The 19232-nt window shown below is 42.4% G+C and overlaps 1 protein-coding gene across 5 annotated transcripts in view; it reads right to left on the bottom strand.

Annotated features, from left to right (window-relative positions):
- The window catches only part of C5H10orf76 (chromosome 5 C10orf76 homolog), a 108676-nt gene that overhangs the window by 59147 nt on the left and 30297 nt on the right, over positions 1-19232 (bottom strand). For all 5 annotated transcript variants that reach the window (XM_021400553.1, XM_021400551.1, XM_021400554.1 and 2 more), the window contains exons 18-22: positions 19124-19193; positions 17126-17186; positions 14226-14314; positions 828-910; positions 194-320 (exon numbers count right to left, since the gene is read on the bottom strand). In XM_021400553.1, coding sequence (XP_021256228.1) covers positions 194-320; positions 828-910; positions 14226-14314; positions 17126-17186; positions 19124-19193 — 430 coding nt within the window. The remainder of the gene's footprint in view (positions 1-193; positions 321-827; positions 911-14225; positions 14315-17125; positions 17187-19123; positions 19194-19232) is intronic.

Here is a 19232-nt window from a genome sequence, read left to right on the forward strand (position 1 = left end):
AAAAATATTTCTCTCTCTAACAAGTTTATTCTTCTCTCAATTCTTAATTTACCAAACACACCAATACATAAATTATCTCCACTCAAGGAGAGAGGCAGCAGCAGCAGGTGGACAGAAAACAGCAGACAAACAACCCCCTCAATCACTCTCATTTCAGCTCAGTAATATTCCTGACCAGCCAGGAGGCACTCACCCATAGAATAAAGGTTGTCAAAATTCTGATGCATCCGAATGATTTCATAATACAGCTCATCATAGCTGCTGGGGGTGGGGAGGAAGGTGTCTCCGTAGGTGATGAACATGTTGAACAGGTTCACAACCTATACAAAGAGGTGAAAAGAGGTTACAACAGGAATGCTTCCACAAAAGCTACACTGCTACAGGAATAAACAATATAGGCCATCTTCAAAACCTTTAAAGAAACAGCTCTTGGTTCCATTAGCCAGTATTACATTAGTTCATTGCTCTATTATCTCCCTTACAGTACAGAAGAAACAGACAAGACGCTTTAACACTATCATACCTAGGGCCAGGAAAATGGGTCTCTAGTCTTGTATGCAAAGGGACATGCAATAAGGAAAAACATTAGCAAATCTGGAAAATTAGACTCTTTCCTCACACAAGTTTGTTTATTTCAATGACAAGACCCTACAGTGACTCCAAGCACTCCCCTTTCTAAATACCTGGCAAAACCAACCACAGTGATATTCCTCAGCTTTGTTGCCTTGTTCTGGTATCTCCTCACCAGGCCAGAAATTTCAAATTCTTTCCTAACATTCATTCAAGATTAAGTTGTTTAGAAGAGGATTTACTTTGTCTGTACTCACCATAAGAGCAAGGGTGAAGATGTTGTGTTTGGCCAGCAACACAGTCTCATTAGACATGAGGAACTTCAACAAGTTGATCAAAGCTAGAAGGAAACACGTACTTTTTAAATAAAATTAAAAGCAAATTCATTCTCAACAAGACACTTAAATACAGATGCATTTTCATTATCCAGTACCAACTCACCTAAATGCAAGCTGCTCACTTTTCATAGATTTATCAATCTACACGTGGAGTTGGGTATTTTCTTGCTAAAATTCTGGGCTGGACAGGTAAGTGACAGGTATTTTAGCATCCCACATTTGTTTTCCTTCACTGACTTCCTAATCAAATTCGCTCAGGCTCAAGGTAAGTCACTTGTTAGCTCAGTTCACTTCTTTTTTTCTCTACCTGCCAGATCTTCAAGCGAGCCTTAGAGCTAGAGAATCCGACCGTTTCCTTTCTGCTTCACACATCACCAACGTGATGCATGCAGTCAGCCCCAAACTGTCACTCCTGTTGATACGTGTGATTTTAAAATGACAAAAAAATAACAAAAAGAACCCACAGCGTTGCTTTTCTGTAGCTGCTGCAGCAGTACAAGGACGGATACAGTACTTTATTGTGTCAGCTATCTAGGGCTGTGCCAAGAAGGCTACAGATCTGGTTCATGCTTGTCTTGAGACAGAAAACAAAGGCTCCTGCTGTAACCACCTGATATCAGTTAGCGATAGCGGGAATTAACAAAAAGGTAGGCTAAGAGAGCTTTAATCACACAGACTTTACAATACGCAATTGTGTTCTATACACTTGAGTGAAATGGAAATTTCTTTATCTTGTTGCTTCCCGTTCTTTAAAATTTCAGAAAGGAAAGCTACTCTCTTCTGCACGATGTCTGCTCAGGACTGAAAGACAATTCTTAATGCAATCTCTGCTCTGAAGTCAACAGGTTTCAAGACCTAAAGCACCTGAATTAGATGGCCTGCAAAGTCAAGCTGGGACACTAAAAAGATTTCTTGAAAAGGTTCTTGATTACCGACAAATTGGGGCTGCATCTACTGATTTCTAACAGTTAAAATAAGATTTTGTTAGCCTGTACCTTTTCCAGTTGGTGGCAGTGCTTTTACAAAACATTCTGCTGCTCATGGCTTGAGGCAGCCAGGAAAGAACATCAAAATAGGAGACAAAAAGTCCAACGGCCCCAGGAGGAGCTTGGGACAAATATCTGGAGTCTATCTCCAGCCATCAAACAACCAGAATTAATTGGATTCACAAAATTCACTACAGTTTGTGAGACTCTAGAAAGATATGAGGGATAGAAAGCACATTCTGCAAATTTTGGATGCAGAAAGAGAAAACTGACTGGTCGGCGAGACGCAGCAAAGAGCAGATTTGAGATATGCCATTTGAGCTGGCAAAAGAAATTGGCCATGGATTTATAAAGTTTAAATATGACATCACATTTCCAGGCAATGTATGTTTGAAGGTGGTAGTGACTACCCTATCATTGTTTACCCAACTATTACACACTACTGAGTAGCCTGCAAGAAAACCAACCGTAGCTTGGGAGAATCCAACCGCAAAGAGAGAGCAGAGCACTCAAATCAGCCCAAAGGTTAAGGCTATGGAACAGGAGTGGGTAAAGTCCTGGGAACAAGAATACTGGTAACTTTTGAGCCGCACCACAGACCATGCAATGCCATCATCACCCCATCATCAGACAAACACCTGAGACCAAAGGCAGAGCCTGGATCCCACAGCAACCCAGAGCTGGAGCTGCTCCTGTCAGGTACTGTGCTGCAAAACAACCATTTGAAAACAAAGAAGTAGCAGGTACAGACGGGCTCTCTGCTGGAGCAGAGATCCAGCTAAAAACAGGTTTCCAAGGTAACCAAAGCCTCCACAGCAAAAAGTGCGGCCTCCTGCAGTCGGTGCTTTGGGCTGCAGACAGCTGCCATGCCTCTCCGTCACAGCACCTCATGGGCCATTTCTCTCTTTAGTACCTATAAGCACGATTTTACCTCTTTCCCAGCCACAAGACTCCATGCAACCACCTCTGCTGGCCCTGCGTAGCTGTTCAACTACTTGCAGCTGGGGTGCCTGGAAGCAGAGCAGCACAGCTCTGGATTTTCCACAACAAGCAGCATGAAGCCTTGGATTTTTGTGCTGTGCTTCTCACGCTTTCTCCAGAACCTGCTGAAAGGCCTCTGGCAGCAGGTGGTCACGCAGCAGGAAGGGAATCCACTGAACATCGAACACAATGAACATGAAAGCCGCTTGCACTGAGGAGACACAATTTCTAAAGGAAAGCACAACCATCATTGTCTGGAGCAGTACGCACTGAGTGACAGGGCAAGCATCTGCTGTAATAACTTTGCTCACATTTACTTTTCCTGTTCGCAGTTTCAAAGGCGACAAGGTATCGCTGCTGCTTGAAATCAATCTTTGCACCTGAATTGCACGGCACTGTAGCCCACTCACAGCTCAACCACACTGTTCCTTCCCTAAGGACGAGGCAGGAGAGGGATGCTGCACGTGGAGAAGAACTCAATGCTGGGCTCAGCACTGGTCAGATCCTCTAGGTCCACAGCCACTGGGGGCACTGCACAGGTAAATACCCAACAATTTGGGAACGCTGTATTCCTAGAAAAGCTGTAGGGCTCTTAACGACACCAGCGCTCAAAGAATAACCAATCTGTGTCTGCACATTCTGCACCAGTCTCTCTCTGTTCAAGCTGCTCAAAGAAAGGAACAAGAACACTGTGAACAGGAGTCCTTAAATCCATGACTACCTCTGTAGCCTCTGTAATGTGCTTATTAAAGCAGACCCTGCACTGAAAACGAGGACAGCTGTACCCTGGAGTTTTCAGGATTAACAACCCTCAGATCCTGCTTCAGATGCCCAGTGCCCTCCAGTGACAATTACACACACCAAATAAACCCCTAGAGCAAAGGTTCCACTGGCCCAGCACCCCTCTGTCCCTCAGCTCCAGCAGGGCACCAGTACTGCCACTCCTGAGCAAGCTGAAGCCAAACCAGATGTGTCACTTCTTCCCTGCCACAGTAAACAACACATCCAATCTGCAGGCTGTCCTCTCACGCGAGCCAGGAAATTATCCATGTTTGTTCCCAATGGAGCAGCAGTTCCGTTTCCCAGCTGTGCAGACAGACAGAACTGCAGCCCTTGCTTCAGCCCAGCCATCTTATCCAAATTTGTGTTCTAGGATTTAACAGTGATGGATTTGAACACGAGATCTATTTCCAATATAAACTGGAAAACAGATTTATTTCAATTTTTTTTTTTGGCAATGCTCTTGAGTATCTTTATCTAATGATACCTGCCTTTGGCATCCCGTACCAGGATACAATACACTAATTCTCAAAATCCATAATTCTACATTATAACAGCGGCACCAGAACTTTTTCAGCAGCAAAAGCTGTAGCAGGCTGTAAATAAACTAACCTAGCAGCAGCTAGCATGTGCATGCAAACTTGTGACCCTTGCAGAGAACGCTGGCTACGCTTCCCAAATCAACAAGCAGAGGACAGAACCTTGAACACCTACACATACAGCTTCAAAAGGAAGTAGATAAGTGCACAGAGTGGACACTTAAATGGGGCATGAGGCCATATGATTGGCTGAACATCACAGCGGTGTAACTCGTCCACATCATGTTTTAAGCAGTTTTCCCTCCCGAGGATTATTATAGCCAAAGGATGAAAAATGAGATCACCAGCTTTTACAGATACCCTCCCAGCTTTTTAAACCGAAATGACTGCAGTGAAAAAGGTTCTTAGAAACCGCTAAATGGCGGAGGAGCTGAGTACTGACATTTTTCCTTATCAGCTCTTGTGGCCAGTGTGCCTGCTGAGGAGCAAGTGTTCCTGCTCAGTCATTTGCTGCCCTTCTGCAAGCCAATCCTCTGTAAGGAGGCTGTGGGCAGATGGCTTCTCTTCCTCTCCTCTACTAGGAAGAAGGCAATTCCAGTTCTGGACACTTGTCCAGATACACTTCACTTTCTCCTTCCCTTATTCATTCTTCCACAGCAGACTTACCCTTTTTTCCCCCGCAAGCCTTGTTTCAAACAGAAACAAATTCAGCTTCGGCATACCTGGGATTCACACAAAGTTTTTGTTCTCTTTAGTGTCTCAGTGTTCAGCATTTGAATCATGTGTAATGCAACAGCAGTGCAGGGATAGGTTAAGCAGAGAAAAGAGGAAGAAGGAGAAGTAGCACCATCCCTTGAGCAAGTCAGAATGTAGCACAGACACTGCCACGAGCAGCAGAAGGCTCTGATGTGCTATTGCACAACAGAGCAGAAGAGAATAGCCCTGAGAAACACATCAATGAGATCTTGGATGGGTTGAGCACAGTATGGAAGCCTCTGTCGCTGCATCCGCTGTGCTCCCAGGTCAAAAATCTTCTAATGGTGCATATAATGGCCCTCAACAAAGGAACAAAGGAAGAAAAAGAAGATGTGAGGGCTTCCCAGAAGCTGCAGAGTAGCATCAATTAATCGGGATCCTGTAACTCCACTAATATCCTTTAATTTTCTACCTTCAAAATCTTGGGGCACACTAGGAAGAGCAGCGATTTTCCCATTCCCTCTGGAAGTTACCATCGTACCATCAGTATATCCAACGTCCCGCTTTTAGCATTTGCACTCACATTCCCCTTAGGGTGATCCACAGCCACATGGACTGCAGGGGAGCTGATAACAACAACTGGCCAGAAGTTCCCTGCTACCAATTCTGTCCCTTTGCATCTGAGCAGCTCGACATCATCGAGCTACCACAAGCCCAGGCTGCACCAGGTCAGAACAAAGGCCCACCTGAGCACAGTGTTCTGTCCCAAACAGCAGCCAACACCAAACGCCTGTTGAAGAGCAGGAAGCCAATCAACACTTCCTCCATATATTCTTCCAGATTCCAAAATTCAGCATGACTCCCTTCACATCTTCGGGAAACTACAGCATACAGTATGGAAACAGACTCGCACAACACGACAATACCATAACCACGGATGGGTCCAATCTCCTATTCCAGACTGGAAATCATTAAGAGCTACACCTGGATAATCACATGTTCCAATTGTTTTCACTGCACTGTTACAAGGAACAAAAGAGACCCTGGAACAGAGTAATCACCTGTAATAAATGCCATATCTGATGAAAAATTCAGAAGCAAAAGGCTCAAATTTGAAATACAGAGATGACCTGAGCGTTAAGAGGGAGCAGATCTGGCCACGTTCAGCATGGGCAAACACTCAGCAAACAGTGATCAAAACAAACTCAGCAGGAGATGAATATCTACAGATAGGGTTTGACAGAAAAGAACTAGAGGTAGTTTCCAAATAGAGCAGTAGGAAGCGGAAATGTGTCCAAGAAATAGCTACATCATTATTACAAACTAATGCAGCAGAATCCCCCGAGGCACAAACTACCCCAGCATCCCTGGACAAGTTAACCAATTACTCAGGGACAGCACTTGCAGCTCCCTGTCAATCAGACAAAGCTCTGGGAACAAGATCGTTGCACTGATGCTGCAGTCCCCTCCCAGGAGGGCAGGGGAAGAGACACAAGCTCTGTCAGCACTGCTAGGTAACATGCTTCAGCTTCTCTCCTTTGCTCTGATAACGAGGGAGCAACCTGCTCTGGGTTGAAACAATTCGCCTGACTCCATGGCTCCTCTACCTGCTGCCACCAGAGGCACTGCCAAATTCATGTGCCCAGCCACTAAAGCTCTGTGGCAGCCAGCAGCCTGCTATTGGCACATCCCCATTCCCCCATCACTAGTATCTCTACAGCCGTTTCTCTTCTCCCTCTAACTGTCAAGGTATAGCAGGAAAGCAGCCTTAATGAGAAACAGCAGCATGCCAGAGGGCTGGAGCACATGCTGGCATAACCCGCGGCTCCCAGGATCAGGTGAGCAGGCCAATTCACTTCCAGTCCTTTCCTTTCTTTATATAGTTCCCATCCCTGGTACTCACTGTTCCCAACTAACTGCAGCCAATGGTGTAAAAATTGCAAGCTTAATGGAAATGCTGATTGCCGATGCCAGAGAAATGCTGCTTGATAGCATCCCAGCAAGCAGCAGCAGTGAAAACAAGTTTTCCAGCTTTGCCTAAGCTTCACCTTCACCTATTGTTACGCAGGTGAACAATATGCCTTCTTCTTAAAAAGGTAGATAGTATTTTTTAAATAGGAAATAATTAAAAGCATACATTCATGACTCTCATTCATCTTAGAGGAGAGGGAAGTCTTGAGCTAAACTCTATCCTGACCGATAGCATAGGTTCACCCTTAATTCAATAGAGGTCTTGAGAGTTAAGAATGTTCATCTTCCCACAGGATCTAAAACCAGAGCCAATTCAGAAAGGATAAGCGTGAGGAAAAGGAGCAGAAACACAAGTAAGGGCACAGAAAGACAGCAAGATAAGGGGCCCAGGAGTGCTGCTTCTTGAAAACAAGAAGTGAAAAGGGTCAACAGGCTCAGAATAGTGTGTTGTGAGCACTGCAACCCCTCAGAGCAGAAGAAGAAATGGCTGCAAACAGCTCTGGCTGTTCTACCATCAGCAGCATGATAATCTCATGGGAAACTGTCCTCTCTCTTACTAGGTCACCACGATCTGCAAGCTCTGAGGGAATCAGAAATCCTCAGTGTTAGCTAGACGTAAAAAAAAAAAAAAAGAGAGAGAGAAAGAAAGAATTTTACAGCACAGAACAACACATCCAGATGAGATCTACCAGGTATGACGACAAGGTGTTTGATGAAGAATTCCCATCCTGACCACCAGAGGCAATCAATAACAGCCACGTATCTGTGGATCTGTGCCATCAGCAACTGGAACCAAAACTCATCACTGGCTGTGTTAAAGTGTATTAAAACAAAGCAATGGCCATTACAGTTAAGTAACAGTACACTAAGAAATACGCAAGAAAAAGGAGATACTTGCTAAAAATACCCAACATAGGAAATTTAGAATATTCTCTTTTACAAGAAAGCTACTCAATTTTGCATTTCTCATGCTGTCTACTTTAGGAAATTTATACTAGTGCTCACCAAACACCTCTATGCTCTTACTATAGAAAAGTTTTAGTTTGGGCTGAAAAAGGTAATGCAGAAAGGTTAATAAGAAAGTGGGCAACCAGTACAGGGTGACAGCACTTGTAGTCTTTCTTACGAACTTCATGCATCAACTGCTTGTAAGCTTTGCAAGATGAGAGTGGGGTTTCTTTTGGGGCAACATGGAGAGCTACCAGAAGTAAAAATTAAAATAATGATTTTAAAAAATCAATTAATATCAATCCATAATATACACTGCCGCCAAAGACAAGATTTCTTTTCTAAAGTGACCTTTCAAATTCCATCCTTTCCTACATTCACTGAAGCAGCAAACAGGACTTATAGTTGCACCCCCGTACCAGGCTTGAGCCAACACAGTACTACATGTCCAAGCAAGCGTGAGAGTAAATCTGCAACTCCAAGGGCAACTCTCACTACCTAAACCACAGCACGTAACAGTTACATTTCTAAGGTAAGAGTGAGGTGAGCTGCCACAGACAAGAAAAGGGCATTGTATATAAAGTAAGTTAATCACAGTCCTGTCGCTGATTTACCGAGTCATTTAGAAACACATGCTAAGTCCAAAAATCTCCACTTAATCATGCCATTCATTGGAATACTAAAGGACATCACTCAGTAACACGTCCAATCATACAAATACTAATAAGTTCAATTAGCAGCAGAGACGTCAACTTATATAACTGTACAGGCTCATTTGTACAAACCAACAAATCCACCAGCTCAGGTGCATAAAACTGTTGCCATGTGTCATGTAGCAGCACCCAGCAAATGCTGGTTTTGCAGTCCCACAGCTAAGAATCTCAGCCCTTGGGATGTTAACATAAGAGCTATGGAATGCTGCCCATGTCCTTCTTGGCAAAGACAGAAGTCACAAAATGATGTTTTGCCTGTTTCAGTCACGCTCATAAGAAAATGTCCTTTCTTGTTTTAAGCATGCAATAAGCACGCAAACTAAGAAACGCGGGAAAAAAAAAAAACGCCCAGGATACACACCTTAGCTAGGCACTAGCTTTCATTCCAAGTTTCCCACATCAAAGCAAGATCCCCGGAAGACATCCAAATAAGAGAATAGGAAAATTTAATGTTAAAAATCATGAATAGTTCTCTCTTTAGATCACTAGATTAGATGACTTCGCATCTGATGTTCCTACCCAGTAACACCTCCTACCCTCCCCAGTCCTCCTGAGGAAACACGAGCCCTTTCATTTCTCCTGCTACATCAGCTTCCCACTCTGACCCAGTTCTACCCATTCTCTCCAGCTTCCCATACCCAGGGCCTCCCAGCCCTCTTCACACGCAGTCACCTCAAACTCTCCAGCCTCCCAGGCCCAAAGACCTACCACTCCTCTCACCCACCCAGTCAGCTCAGAACTCTCATCTTGTTGCAGCTGCTCAGCAGTTCTTCTTTACCCCGCCTGGATCTTCTTCTTGCCTCTTCCTCTCCGTTCCTGGTGCTCCCACTGAACTACTGCTGTTTTCAGTTCCCTGGGAACTACAGGGGAAGGAGCCCATTCTTCCCACTTTGAGCCTCACTCCATGGGGTGGTAGTCTCCTTGAAAACACAGCATCATCTTATATTCCTGAATGAGTTGAGGGATCCCACATCTCCAGCAGGGCGTATGTGCCTGGAGCTCGGTCACACAGAGGAAATGCAGCCTCAGAAGGTTGGACTGGCTTCCCACAGCCAAAAGGTATGGAGAAATGAGTAGGGTATGTTAACATACAAAGGTACTAAAACTCTAGCATTTGTTCTGTAGTTCTCTTCACAGTTTACAAGCAGTAGAGTTTAGTCAGACAGCATTTTTGCTGGAAGGTATTTGAAAGGTCAAGACTCACATAATAATTTTTCTCTCCAGAACAGTACACTTCTCACAGAACCATTTAACAAACAGGCCTTCTTTGTACTCACTGTAATTTCCTGTTATGAATGCATTTTACACTCAACACACAAACTCCTGTTCCTTCTGCCCTATCCCTACACATGACCTTATTAGTTAACTTTGAAGATGCTTTAATTATTTCTTCAATTATTTTTTCCGAAACCTTTAAGTCATTTTCTAACTGTCAGAACAGCTCTATACCCTCTCACACTCTCACAGCAGCTAGTGATCAGACATTTTACCAGTGAACTGAACTGTCTGGTACACCAGTAGATGAATCCTGTCTCCACAAAAGTTGCAAGAAGACAAGCTTCCCTTGCTAGGCATCTGCTGCAGAATGACAGCAGGACTAGAGATGAAGGGGAGATGCAACAGCATCTGATTTCTAATCAGTTCAGCAACACAAATCAGTGTGCTGAAGCAGACTTTACCCATAGCTGGAGAACCACAAATGCCACAGTTAACAAACATTATTAGCAATAAGCATTTGGTATTTCTGTTGCTGAAATACATGCCACAGAGGAACGTTTCACTTCTTCACTATTCACCTCCTAAAAATTTGAAAATACTATCTCCACCTTAAAAATAGAGAAACTGACAAAAAGTTCCAAGGAATCCACGCAAAGAATAAGAAGTATATTTTGTTCAGTTGCAAAAGTCCACTCTGATAATCCCAAAGTGGATAAATATTAACTTCTTAATGACTGCATTTGAAGCGCCTTCATTTTAACAGTACATTCAGCATCTGTCAAAAATAACTAATCTATAAGATAAGAAGCTAGAGCCTGTACATTTCAATAATTTGAGAACTGAATTTCAGTGCTTTTTACAGTGTCATAACTTATTTTTAATCCAACTTTGTATTCAATTACCCTAATAACTAGCTATTTCAGCATCATTCACTATTATATATATTTTTATGTGATATACTCTTGCCATTTTAAATCTATATTAGAATTGGTTTTCAATTTCTTTAAACGTGACTTTTACTTAAAGCAAACCATAGCAACTGCAAAGAAGTTACCTGCACCCTCTAAGCTCAGAGCAAATTGCTCAAGCATTACTAATTTTGAGGTGGGAGAAGTTGAAGAAATGAGGTATTTTTATATAAAAAGCTTAAATGACTCACGAAAATTCTTTTGGCATAGCTTATATGTGCTTGACAACAAAAACATATGTAGCACCTTCCATCACCCAGGTGCTGTACGTACTAGCTAGAAAAGAGTTCAACAACTAAAACTCAACCTCAACTCTATAACCAGCAAAATCAAACTTTCTCACATGACTTAAGCAGAACTCAAGAAAAACATTGGGCGTAACACAGTATTTCTGAAAGTAGGGAACTGGTTTTGACCAAGCAAAGTTTCCTCATTAGCACTATGAAGTACCTCACACTTGATATCCAATAAATCAGTTGTTTTTTTAAGTATCAGCTACTTGGCATAACAGCCCTGGAGATCTGCAAATTGCCCTGACTGTCTACACGGAAATAGAGGAACACAATCATATCCATGTATAGCTCCTGACCTTGGCCAAAATTTCCATGCTAGTCACCAGAAAGAGTATACAGTCACAGAAGAAAAATCTGAAAAAGCTCAGAAGGAAGAGCCATGTATCCACCACAGATAACTGAACTGAAAATAGTAAACTGCTAAAATGTTAAGCAGGAGCTAAGATCAGGAGTATTGCAGACTGCATAAACAGTTGGGTATGTGTCTTGAGAGATGCCAAGCACGCAGCTCCACTGCTTTTCTCTACAATCTTTGCAACTTAAATCAAAAAAAGGAAAGGCAGAAACTTTCCCAAAATTCTGCAGATACTGAAGACAGAGCACCCACAAAGGAAGAGCACCTATCTAGAACATAAGACAGGAGTGGCTTTTCTTAATTAGAGAATAGCTAACATTAGAACCAGCAGTTGAGCAGAAGGCTCTATGCATTGCTACTGCTTCCACCTACAAACTCTTCGTTCCTCCACACTCCAGACTCATCCCACACTATTCCCTTTGTCTTTTTCTCCCACTCAGTTTTCTACCTAAAACAACTCCCCTCACACGCCAGGTACAATTCTTTGCCTTCTTTTCAAGGCCTTCTTACACCCATTCCCTTCTCCTTCTTTGTTCCACTCAGCTATGCTGGGGGCTTCCGTTGCTATCACTCACACTGCACAAGGGCTATGCTCCACTTGTCACATAACTTGCCATTCAAGAAGACAAGAGTGGGCTTGAAGACCTGTAAAACATGCCTGATGGAGCACCTGAGATCTCAGTGAGAGCACAGTGAGTGCACAGATGCTCCCTTTCAGCTCCTCATCCAGCAGTGAGGATGAATCCTCCAGTCCAAAGCAAAAGCCTCGAGGTGAATATGCTCACTTACAGCACAGAAATGAATGCAGAAGTCTCTGTACTCTGTTTTGGCATTGTCTGACAGATTGATCAAGGCTAGAAAAATATCCATTCTTCTACATCAAAGGCAACAATGTCCTGGGGAATCAATGAGCAGCCTTGATGGATCTCAGTAGGGATAAGAGTTAATTATGAAATATATCTCAAGACAGAGCTGGCAATTAGCATTTAGTCAGCCTCATAGAGCACTCTAGAAATGCACACCTGGAGCAGCCAGGATGTGCACTTTTACAGGTGCACGCACCAATCAAGACAAGACCTTCCCAGCCTGTATGAATCAGCTAGCAGCTGCTGAAGAATTTCAGTTCACTTCAACACCTTATAAGAAAAGAATTTGAAACATTTACTGTAGCTTACTTCTGTATGAGAGGATCTCCCAGAATACACAGAAATCTATACTAAGTGGGGAGATCTTCAGCTACATCAGGTGTGCAGACATCCTTGGTCTTTCACAGAAACTTGATCGATCTGAGAGCTTTTTATATGACTACTTTGCTTTCTAAGCATGTGCAGTACCTAACATTTCCGAGGCGCTTTACATTTCCCAAGCACTAGGCAAACATCAGCTAATTAGAGACCATTAACAAGAACATCCTGTATACTGAATTTCAGTGTGTTGCAAGGATTTTTTTTTCCCCTAAAATAGGGAAACTTAAGGATTGAAAGATGCCTAGGAGTGTATTCTCTGAACTGTGGAACAGTACCTTCAAGGAGGAAAGCTTATTCTGAGACACCTATAATGCCAGTGTGTACAAAAGAGCCAGCTCACCCCGGCCAAATGGGAATGGATCCAGTTTGCTGGTATCTGCTCAGAAGATACTGCACACACTGTTAGATGCAATTTCTATTCACAAAATACACCTACGTTGTACATGCTCTTCTCCTGAACTAGTACTATACCGCAGCCATGCCTCTAGGGGCTCTGTTCTGAAGAAAGCACCAGAAAAGAAATCACTAATCCCTTAATTAGGGGCACCCACTTCATCTTCTACACAAATAATTTAGGAAGCCTGAATGGGCCATATGCCACATAAGGCAGAAATTTAATAACTGAACCCAACTCAGATTGTTGGTTTATTTCTCTGTACCTACACTCAGCTGTGCAAAGCTACTAAAAGGAATTACTTCATGTTAATTAAAAACAGCTTCAGAAGCCAGTCATCACCACCTTCTCAAAAGTCATCCCCTCTCAAATTTCTGATCGGAGTTGCATTACACCAACAAGTCGCTGATCCTACATCTCAAGTACAGCTCCAGGAATACACAATTAGGGTCATGTTCCCTTCAATTTTCAAAAACCTCTTGTTTAAGCCACGACAGCTTGGGGATTAACTGTACTTTCCTAGCTGAGCTACTTCAGTGCTCACAAGGATAGAACAGGAGCACACACCATAACCATGAAAGAGCCTGTTAGATCTCATGATCCATTCTGCCACCATCTTCCACAGACCTCCCACACAATGGCTGCATCATAAAACAGTCCTACAACACAATGTCCACCAGATTATGGGAAAAACGTCAAACCTCTTAATACTCCCGTAAGGGATAGCAGTGGCATAAACCAGACTGTCATCAAGGCAAAGGTTAGAGTTGAACACCTCTCCTCCTTCCTACTGACATTTCCAGGTTGCTCTCATCAGCAGGAGTCATACACACAATTCTATGCATATCCACTTCCTACAGTGGAAAGGAAAAGTAGTGCCCACCGCCATTTCACCTATGAGTCTACCTCCTTTCTATTCTCACATAACTGAAACACTACTGCATAAAACATTACTTCATTTCTCCAATCAGGTGAAGAGGGACTTAAGTAATGAAAAACAAAGACACTCGGATACCATGGTGATCATGGCCAGACAAGAAAGTAAATTAGCTACCATTATGATAATGACCTGGCTTTCTAGAAGAGGTAATTTGCATGTAGCAACTAAGCAGTAAAATAAAGATGATTTAACAGAATTAATGCTTGCTACCCAACCTTAGAATAAGCAGCCATGGCCACCAAAAAGACGGGCTTCTTATATTTGACTGTCTCTGCAGATGCAAAGTACCTGACCAGAGCTCCCTCCAGGTGTAATGAAGCCTCACTCTGCATTTCTTCTGGTAACACAGCAGCTTGTGCACAATCTGAATACAGCGTCTGGAAAAAAAAAAAAAAAAAGAGGGCAAAGGATTAACTGCATTGTATTTCCCAGCAATTTTACATCAAATCTGGAAACATCTCAGAAATCAGCAGCAGCAGGGAAATAGACAAACAAAAACCCCAGCAAAGGAGGACAGGGCTCATGGTTTTGGGCTCCAGAAGGGAAGCAACATCCACAAGAACGAAGCAGGTTAGACCAGAGAAAAAAGCCTGTACACCAGTTTAAGCTCAACATGATTAGGCTGACTACAGATGCAAGATTGCTGTTTATATTTAGTTAATACTTTCCACTCTTTGTTGACCTTACCTGAGGACCTCATAAGCTCTACAAAAGGAGTTATCTAACTTGCAGGCTTCTTATGTATGAGATACTGCTACCAGATTTTGGAGCTTTTTGGCTTCTGTGGCCCAACTGACAACTCTGAAGGAAATTACATAGCAAACCTAAAACTGCAAGACTTTCAATTTGACTGAACGAGGCATGCAGTTCAATTATATTTTAAAAATTATTTCAAGCTTAAGTATGAACTTACAAACGAGCAAGCAATACACCTACAAGCTCGGACATCTCTCAGCATAGAGCTACATACTCGTGAAGTCTCCAAATCCTACAGGTCTCTATAGCACAGAGTGCTTATACAAGCTCTTTGGCACACAAACAAAATCAAATCAGAATTAAATATACAATTTACAGTGAGTAAAATCCCTAGCACTTGCCACCATTAAGGACAAGACAGAAAATATACTCAAATTTGAGTTTGTTAGACCAACCTACTTTAGCTACTGACATTTAGAAAAAGAGAAGGAAGAGTTCAAATGAGAAAAATTCCTCTTTTTTCCCCTTAAGTTCTTATTTCTCGAAAACATCTCATTAATGTGAACATCTCTCCAAAAAGACATTACAGAGATACTAAACATCAGACAAACAGAGAAATCAAATTAAAAGTTTTTGCATAGTACTTGTTCAAGATGAGGTGAAGAGTTCACAATAAAGCTTTAAAAAGCATTCATAATATGCGCATGGTATATGTTCATCTTTTCACGCTCTTAGATGATCCCAAAAATACGATGATGGGTTAAGGACTGAAACTCCTAACTTCAGAGGAATAAAGGTAAAATCATTTGTGGTAGCTGAGCATCACATTAGATGCTGTATTAGAAATTGGATTCTCATAAACTCAACCAAGAAAAGAAAGTAAAAACACTATGATGGCACAGACAGCCATCTCAAACAGCAACAGCTCTGCAGACAGCTACTTCTGATGTTACTGGCTTTCCTCCTACATATCTGCCTCGCTGTAAGACTAGAACTGGCCTCTTCAAAAGAGCTATTTAAGGCAGAGACCAGCAAGAACTGGGCAAACACTGAAACATTTATTTGTAATTACAACAGTGTTACTGCAAAGTATTCTGCAGACATATTTCAGCATCGAAACCTACTGGCTGTGCACAGTAGCATGTAGATTTCTGGATGAAAGCAAGGCACGGAAAAAAAGGGATGAGGAAGGGCACAGCAGCCCTAGTACCCCTGCCTAAGGGGCCAGAGCACCAGCTAAAGCCGTATAGACTCCCAGACCACACTACTTCAGTGCAGAAGTTGCATCCTTTCTGGTAGAGTCTCCTTGTTTATTCAGCTTTACACTAAGAATTCATAATATATGTGACAGATAAAATAACATCTCTAGTCAAAGGAACCTGGATTTATCTTTTAAATATTAATACGTTCTCCATTGAGCAGCTTCATATTCACCTTTAAAGTGTAATGCAGCAAAGTATGACACTATTCGCGCATTCAGAACGCCCACTTCCTCTGCAATAACAGTGTCTGCTATGGGATGGTTTCCGACAGAAATATAGTGAAGGGGCTGCACAAACATGCCAAAAGGAATGGATACGGATGTCTACTGATGGTTGCTACAGCTCATTATCTTCACTCTCAAAGGGTTTCTAGATGTGACCTTACCTTTGAGCCCAAACATTTCACATCTTTCTTGTGATATCTCAATGCGCTACCTATCTACAATTAATTCTGTTATTGTCATTACAAATACATTTCTCACAAATGTGTAATTGAACTATATAACCCTTGCAAAGACCCTGTAGTTCTGGGGTTATTTGAGCAAAATTGGAACACGCTGAGAAGCCACCTTAAGGGAAAAACAGCCCAACTATCTGTATCTCTTCTACAGAATATAATGCTGTTCAAGTCTGAGGGAAACTCAGTACTGTTCGAACAGACAGAACAAAGCCAACGATCTGCCTGAATCCTACTTCTGCCCTTCAGGCCAAAGCAGAACCAAGCATTCTAAGAGCCAAGTGGGACACAGCGAGTGCCCTGTCCTCTTCTCCTCTCCTTCTCCCTCACTGCTAAGTTTTACCCTGACAGTCTAGCAGGCTATTTCAGGCTTAAACCTCTTTTCCACTCTCCACATTGCCTGCCAGGCTTCACATCAATCATCTTTTTTTTTTTCCCCTCAAAAGTTTCTAGACCAAAATTCAGCTTCTGGGAAGCGGGGATTCTTGCAGTGAGTGTGTATTATGAAGCTTCTTTCAGATTGAAAAGCTGTTTGAATTTAATCAAGTAGATTAGAAAATCAGCCTGAAAGGTGGAAATTCATTTTGCTTTTAATTTTCCTGGAACGCAGAGCATTTTAGAAGTAGAAAAAGTTGCTGGAAGAGTTCATGAAAAGCCATCCTGCTCCCCACCACCCACAAAATGTTATTTCAGCCTGAAGACTGTTACGTGACTAGAATTTCACCCAAATTCAAAATTCAAACGAAACCAGGAGGCATCCTACAGACACTTACATGTAGAGATCCATAGGAAATTCTTTCATCATGTGTGTCACAATGAACTCCACCATCAAATCTGATGGGAAAGAGAATGATAAAGTAAGTACTGAGCTAGCCACAGTTAAATTCTAGTAGACAGTGAGGAAATCAAACTAATCCCTACCAACCTTCCTACTAGCCAATGGTCCTGTTTAGAAGAAACACATTTTAATTTTTTTTTTTTTATCAAGGTGTCATGGTTTTATGATTTTCGGTTATTGGTACTCCACATCATAACATCATGTAGTGAATGTACCTGGTTCTCAGAAGAGAAGGACTACTACATTCCCCACGGCACTTTGCTCCTCTGTTACCATTTTCCAGCCGGAGGGAAAAGATAAAAGCTCGCAGTATAAAAACTTGCAGATCACGAGACCTCGTCCCTTTTTCCGCCGTCTCTCGTCCTGGCAGCACCTCGCTCTCCAGCCGTCTTATCATCGGTAGTAGAGTAAGGCCTACCTTGATTTTGGGACATTCTCTCTCTCTGTATTGGATTTATCAGCTTAAATTGTAATTCTATCGTATTACAGTGTGTTGTTTTGCATTCCGATATCTTATTTAGTAAATTAGTTTGTTTCTCCTCAGATTGTTGCCGCTGTTCTTTGCTCTCAGGGCCATCTCCCTACCCTTTTCCCGGGACGTGGGCCCGTGGGTCCCCCGTCCCCTTTGTCACGGAATCGGGCCTAACGCCTGTAAACCGTTGACACAAGGAGAATAGACATCCTCTGGAATTAAAAAGTATGCCGAAAACTTAGGGTATGTTTTCCACTGGTACTAGTCAAATGAAGAATACACCATGAATTCTGATGCTTGGAATTGCTCTCCTATTTCAAGCCCTGTCACTAGTGGAAAAGTCCTTTTGAGAAGCACGTTTTAGAAAATTATTCTCATCAGAAATCACACACAACAAAGAGGTTTACTTTCAGAGAAGATGTTACAGAGAACACCTATTTATCATCAAAATAAATTCTGAAGCAAGTACCTCTAGCCTGATCTTAACACAGACTACAGTTCTGCTTGAGAGTCGTTCAGCAAATAAACAAAAAATGTCTCTTTAGATTATCCCACTGTGAATAAAGAGCTCAAAAATACAATTGGAAGAGATGAGTTACTACAGTTCAGCCAATAAACACTAATCAAAGATGTGTGTGTTTTCACTTCAGCAGAAAATGCTTAAGCCGTGTCACTGGTAACAACTAGGAAATGTAATCTCAAAGGGTCCTAATAGCCCAGAAATATGACTGAATAGTGACCAAAAATAGTCCAAGGAAAAAGTATATGATATCTGGGAAGTCCAGAAAGATTCATTCCCTACTTGCTCTATTGTGCCTTCAACAAACACCTGTTTGAGAATGCTGGTGTCGGAGACTGCTTCCATTTCATCAGGCTTAAAACCCAGTCTCCATCCATCTCTGTACCCATTTATACTTTTGGCCTCCATGGCAATGAGTCTCAATCATGCACTGTGTGAAAAGCTTTCAGCTGTGCCTCCATCCACAAGCAAAACCAATCCTTGATACTGATAATCCTATTGTGGTTTTTTTCCCCTTGGAAAAGGCTAAATGCCCAGCAAGCCTTCCTCAACAAGCATTTGTCTTTTCCATGGGTTTGTTTTCATTTCATCATCTAGATGGTACTTGTGACCAGCTGTCGCTACAATCACTTAAAACTCTGAATTTATTAATCATCTGCCCTCCCTATTGTTACGTATTTAGGTGAAAGGAGCCAACAGGCTTCTGCAAAACTTACTGCAAATGTATACAGATTTTCTTGCTGCAGAGCGGCTATCTTGGATTTAATTTCGCTGTGAGGCAGCCAGGAAGAGAGATGGACTGTCTATTGCTGGAAATCTCCTTACTTAACTGCCTTATTTTTAAGCCCATCCACTCCTTCTCTTAATCCACACATCTCCTATTTCTGCTGCAGAACTAAGAGATGCTTTGGGAAACACGCAGGCACTCTAACAGTACTCACCAAGCACTGCACACACCAGCGGGCGACAGGGCAAGTTCTTGTCTGCTGCTTTCTTCCTGTGCCTCATTGGCTTCAAACACACAAAGATGAAAAGAAGTCAGAATAAGCC

The sequence above is a fragment of the Numida meleagris genome, chromosome 5, assembly GCF_002078875.1.
Source record: "Numida meleagris isolate 19003 breed g44 Domestic line chromosome 5, NumMel1.0, whole genome shotgun sequence".
Taxonomy (NCBI): domain Eukaryota; kingdom Metazoa; phylum Chordata; class Aves; order Galliformes; family Numididae; genus Numida; species Numida meleagris.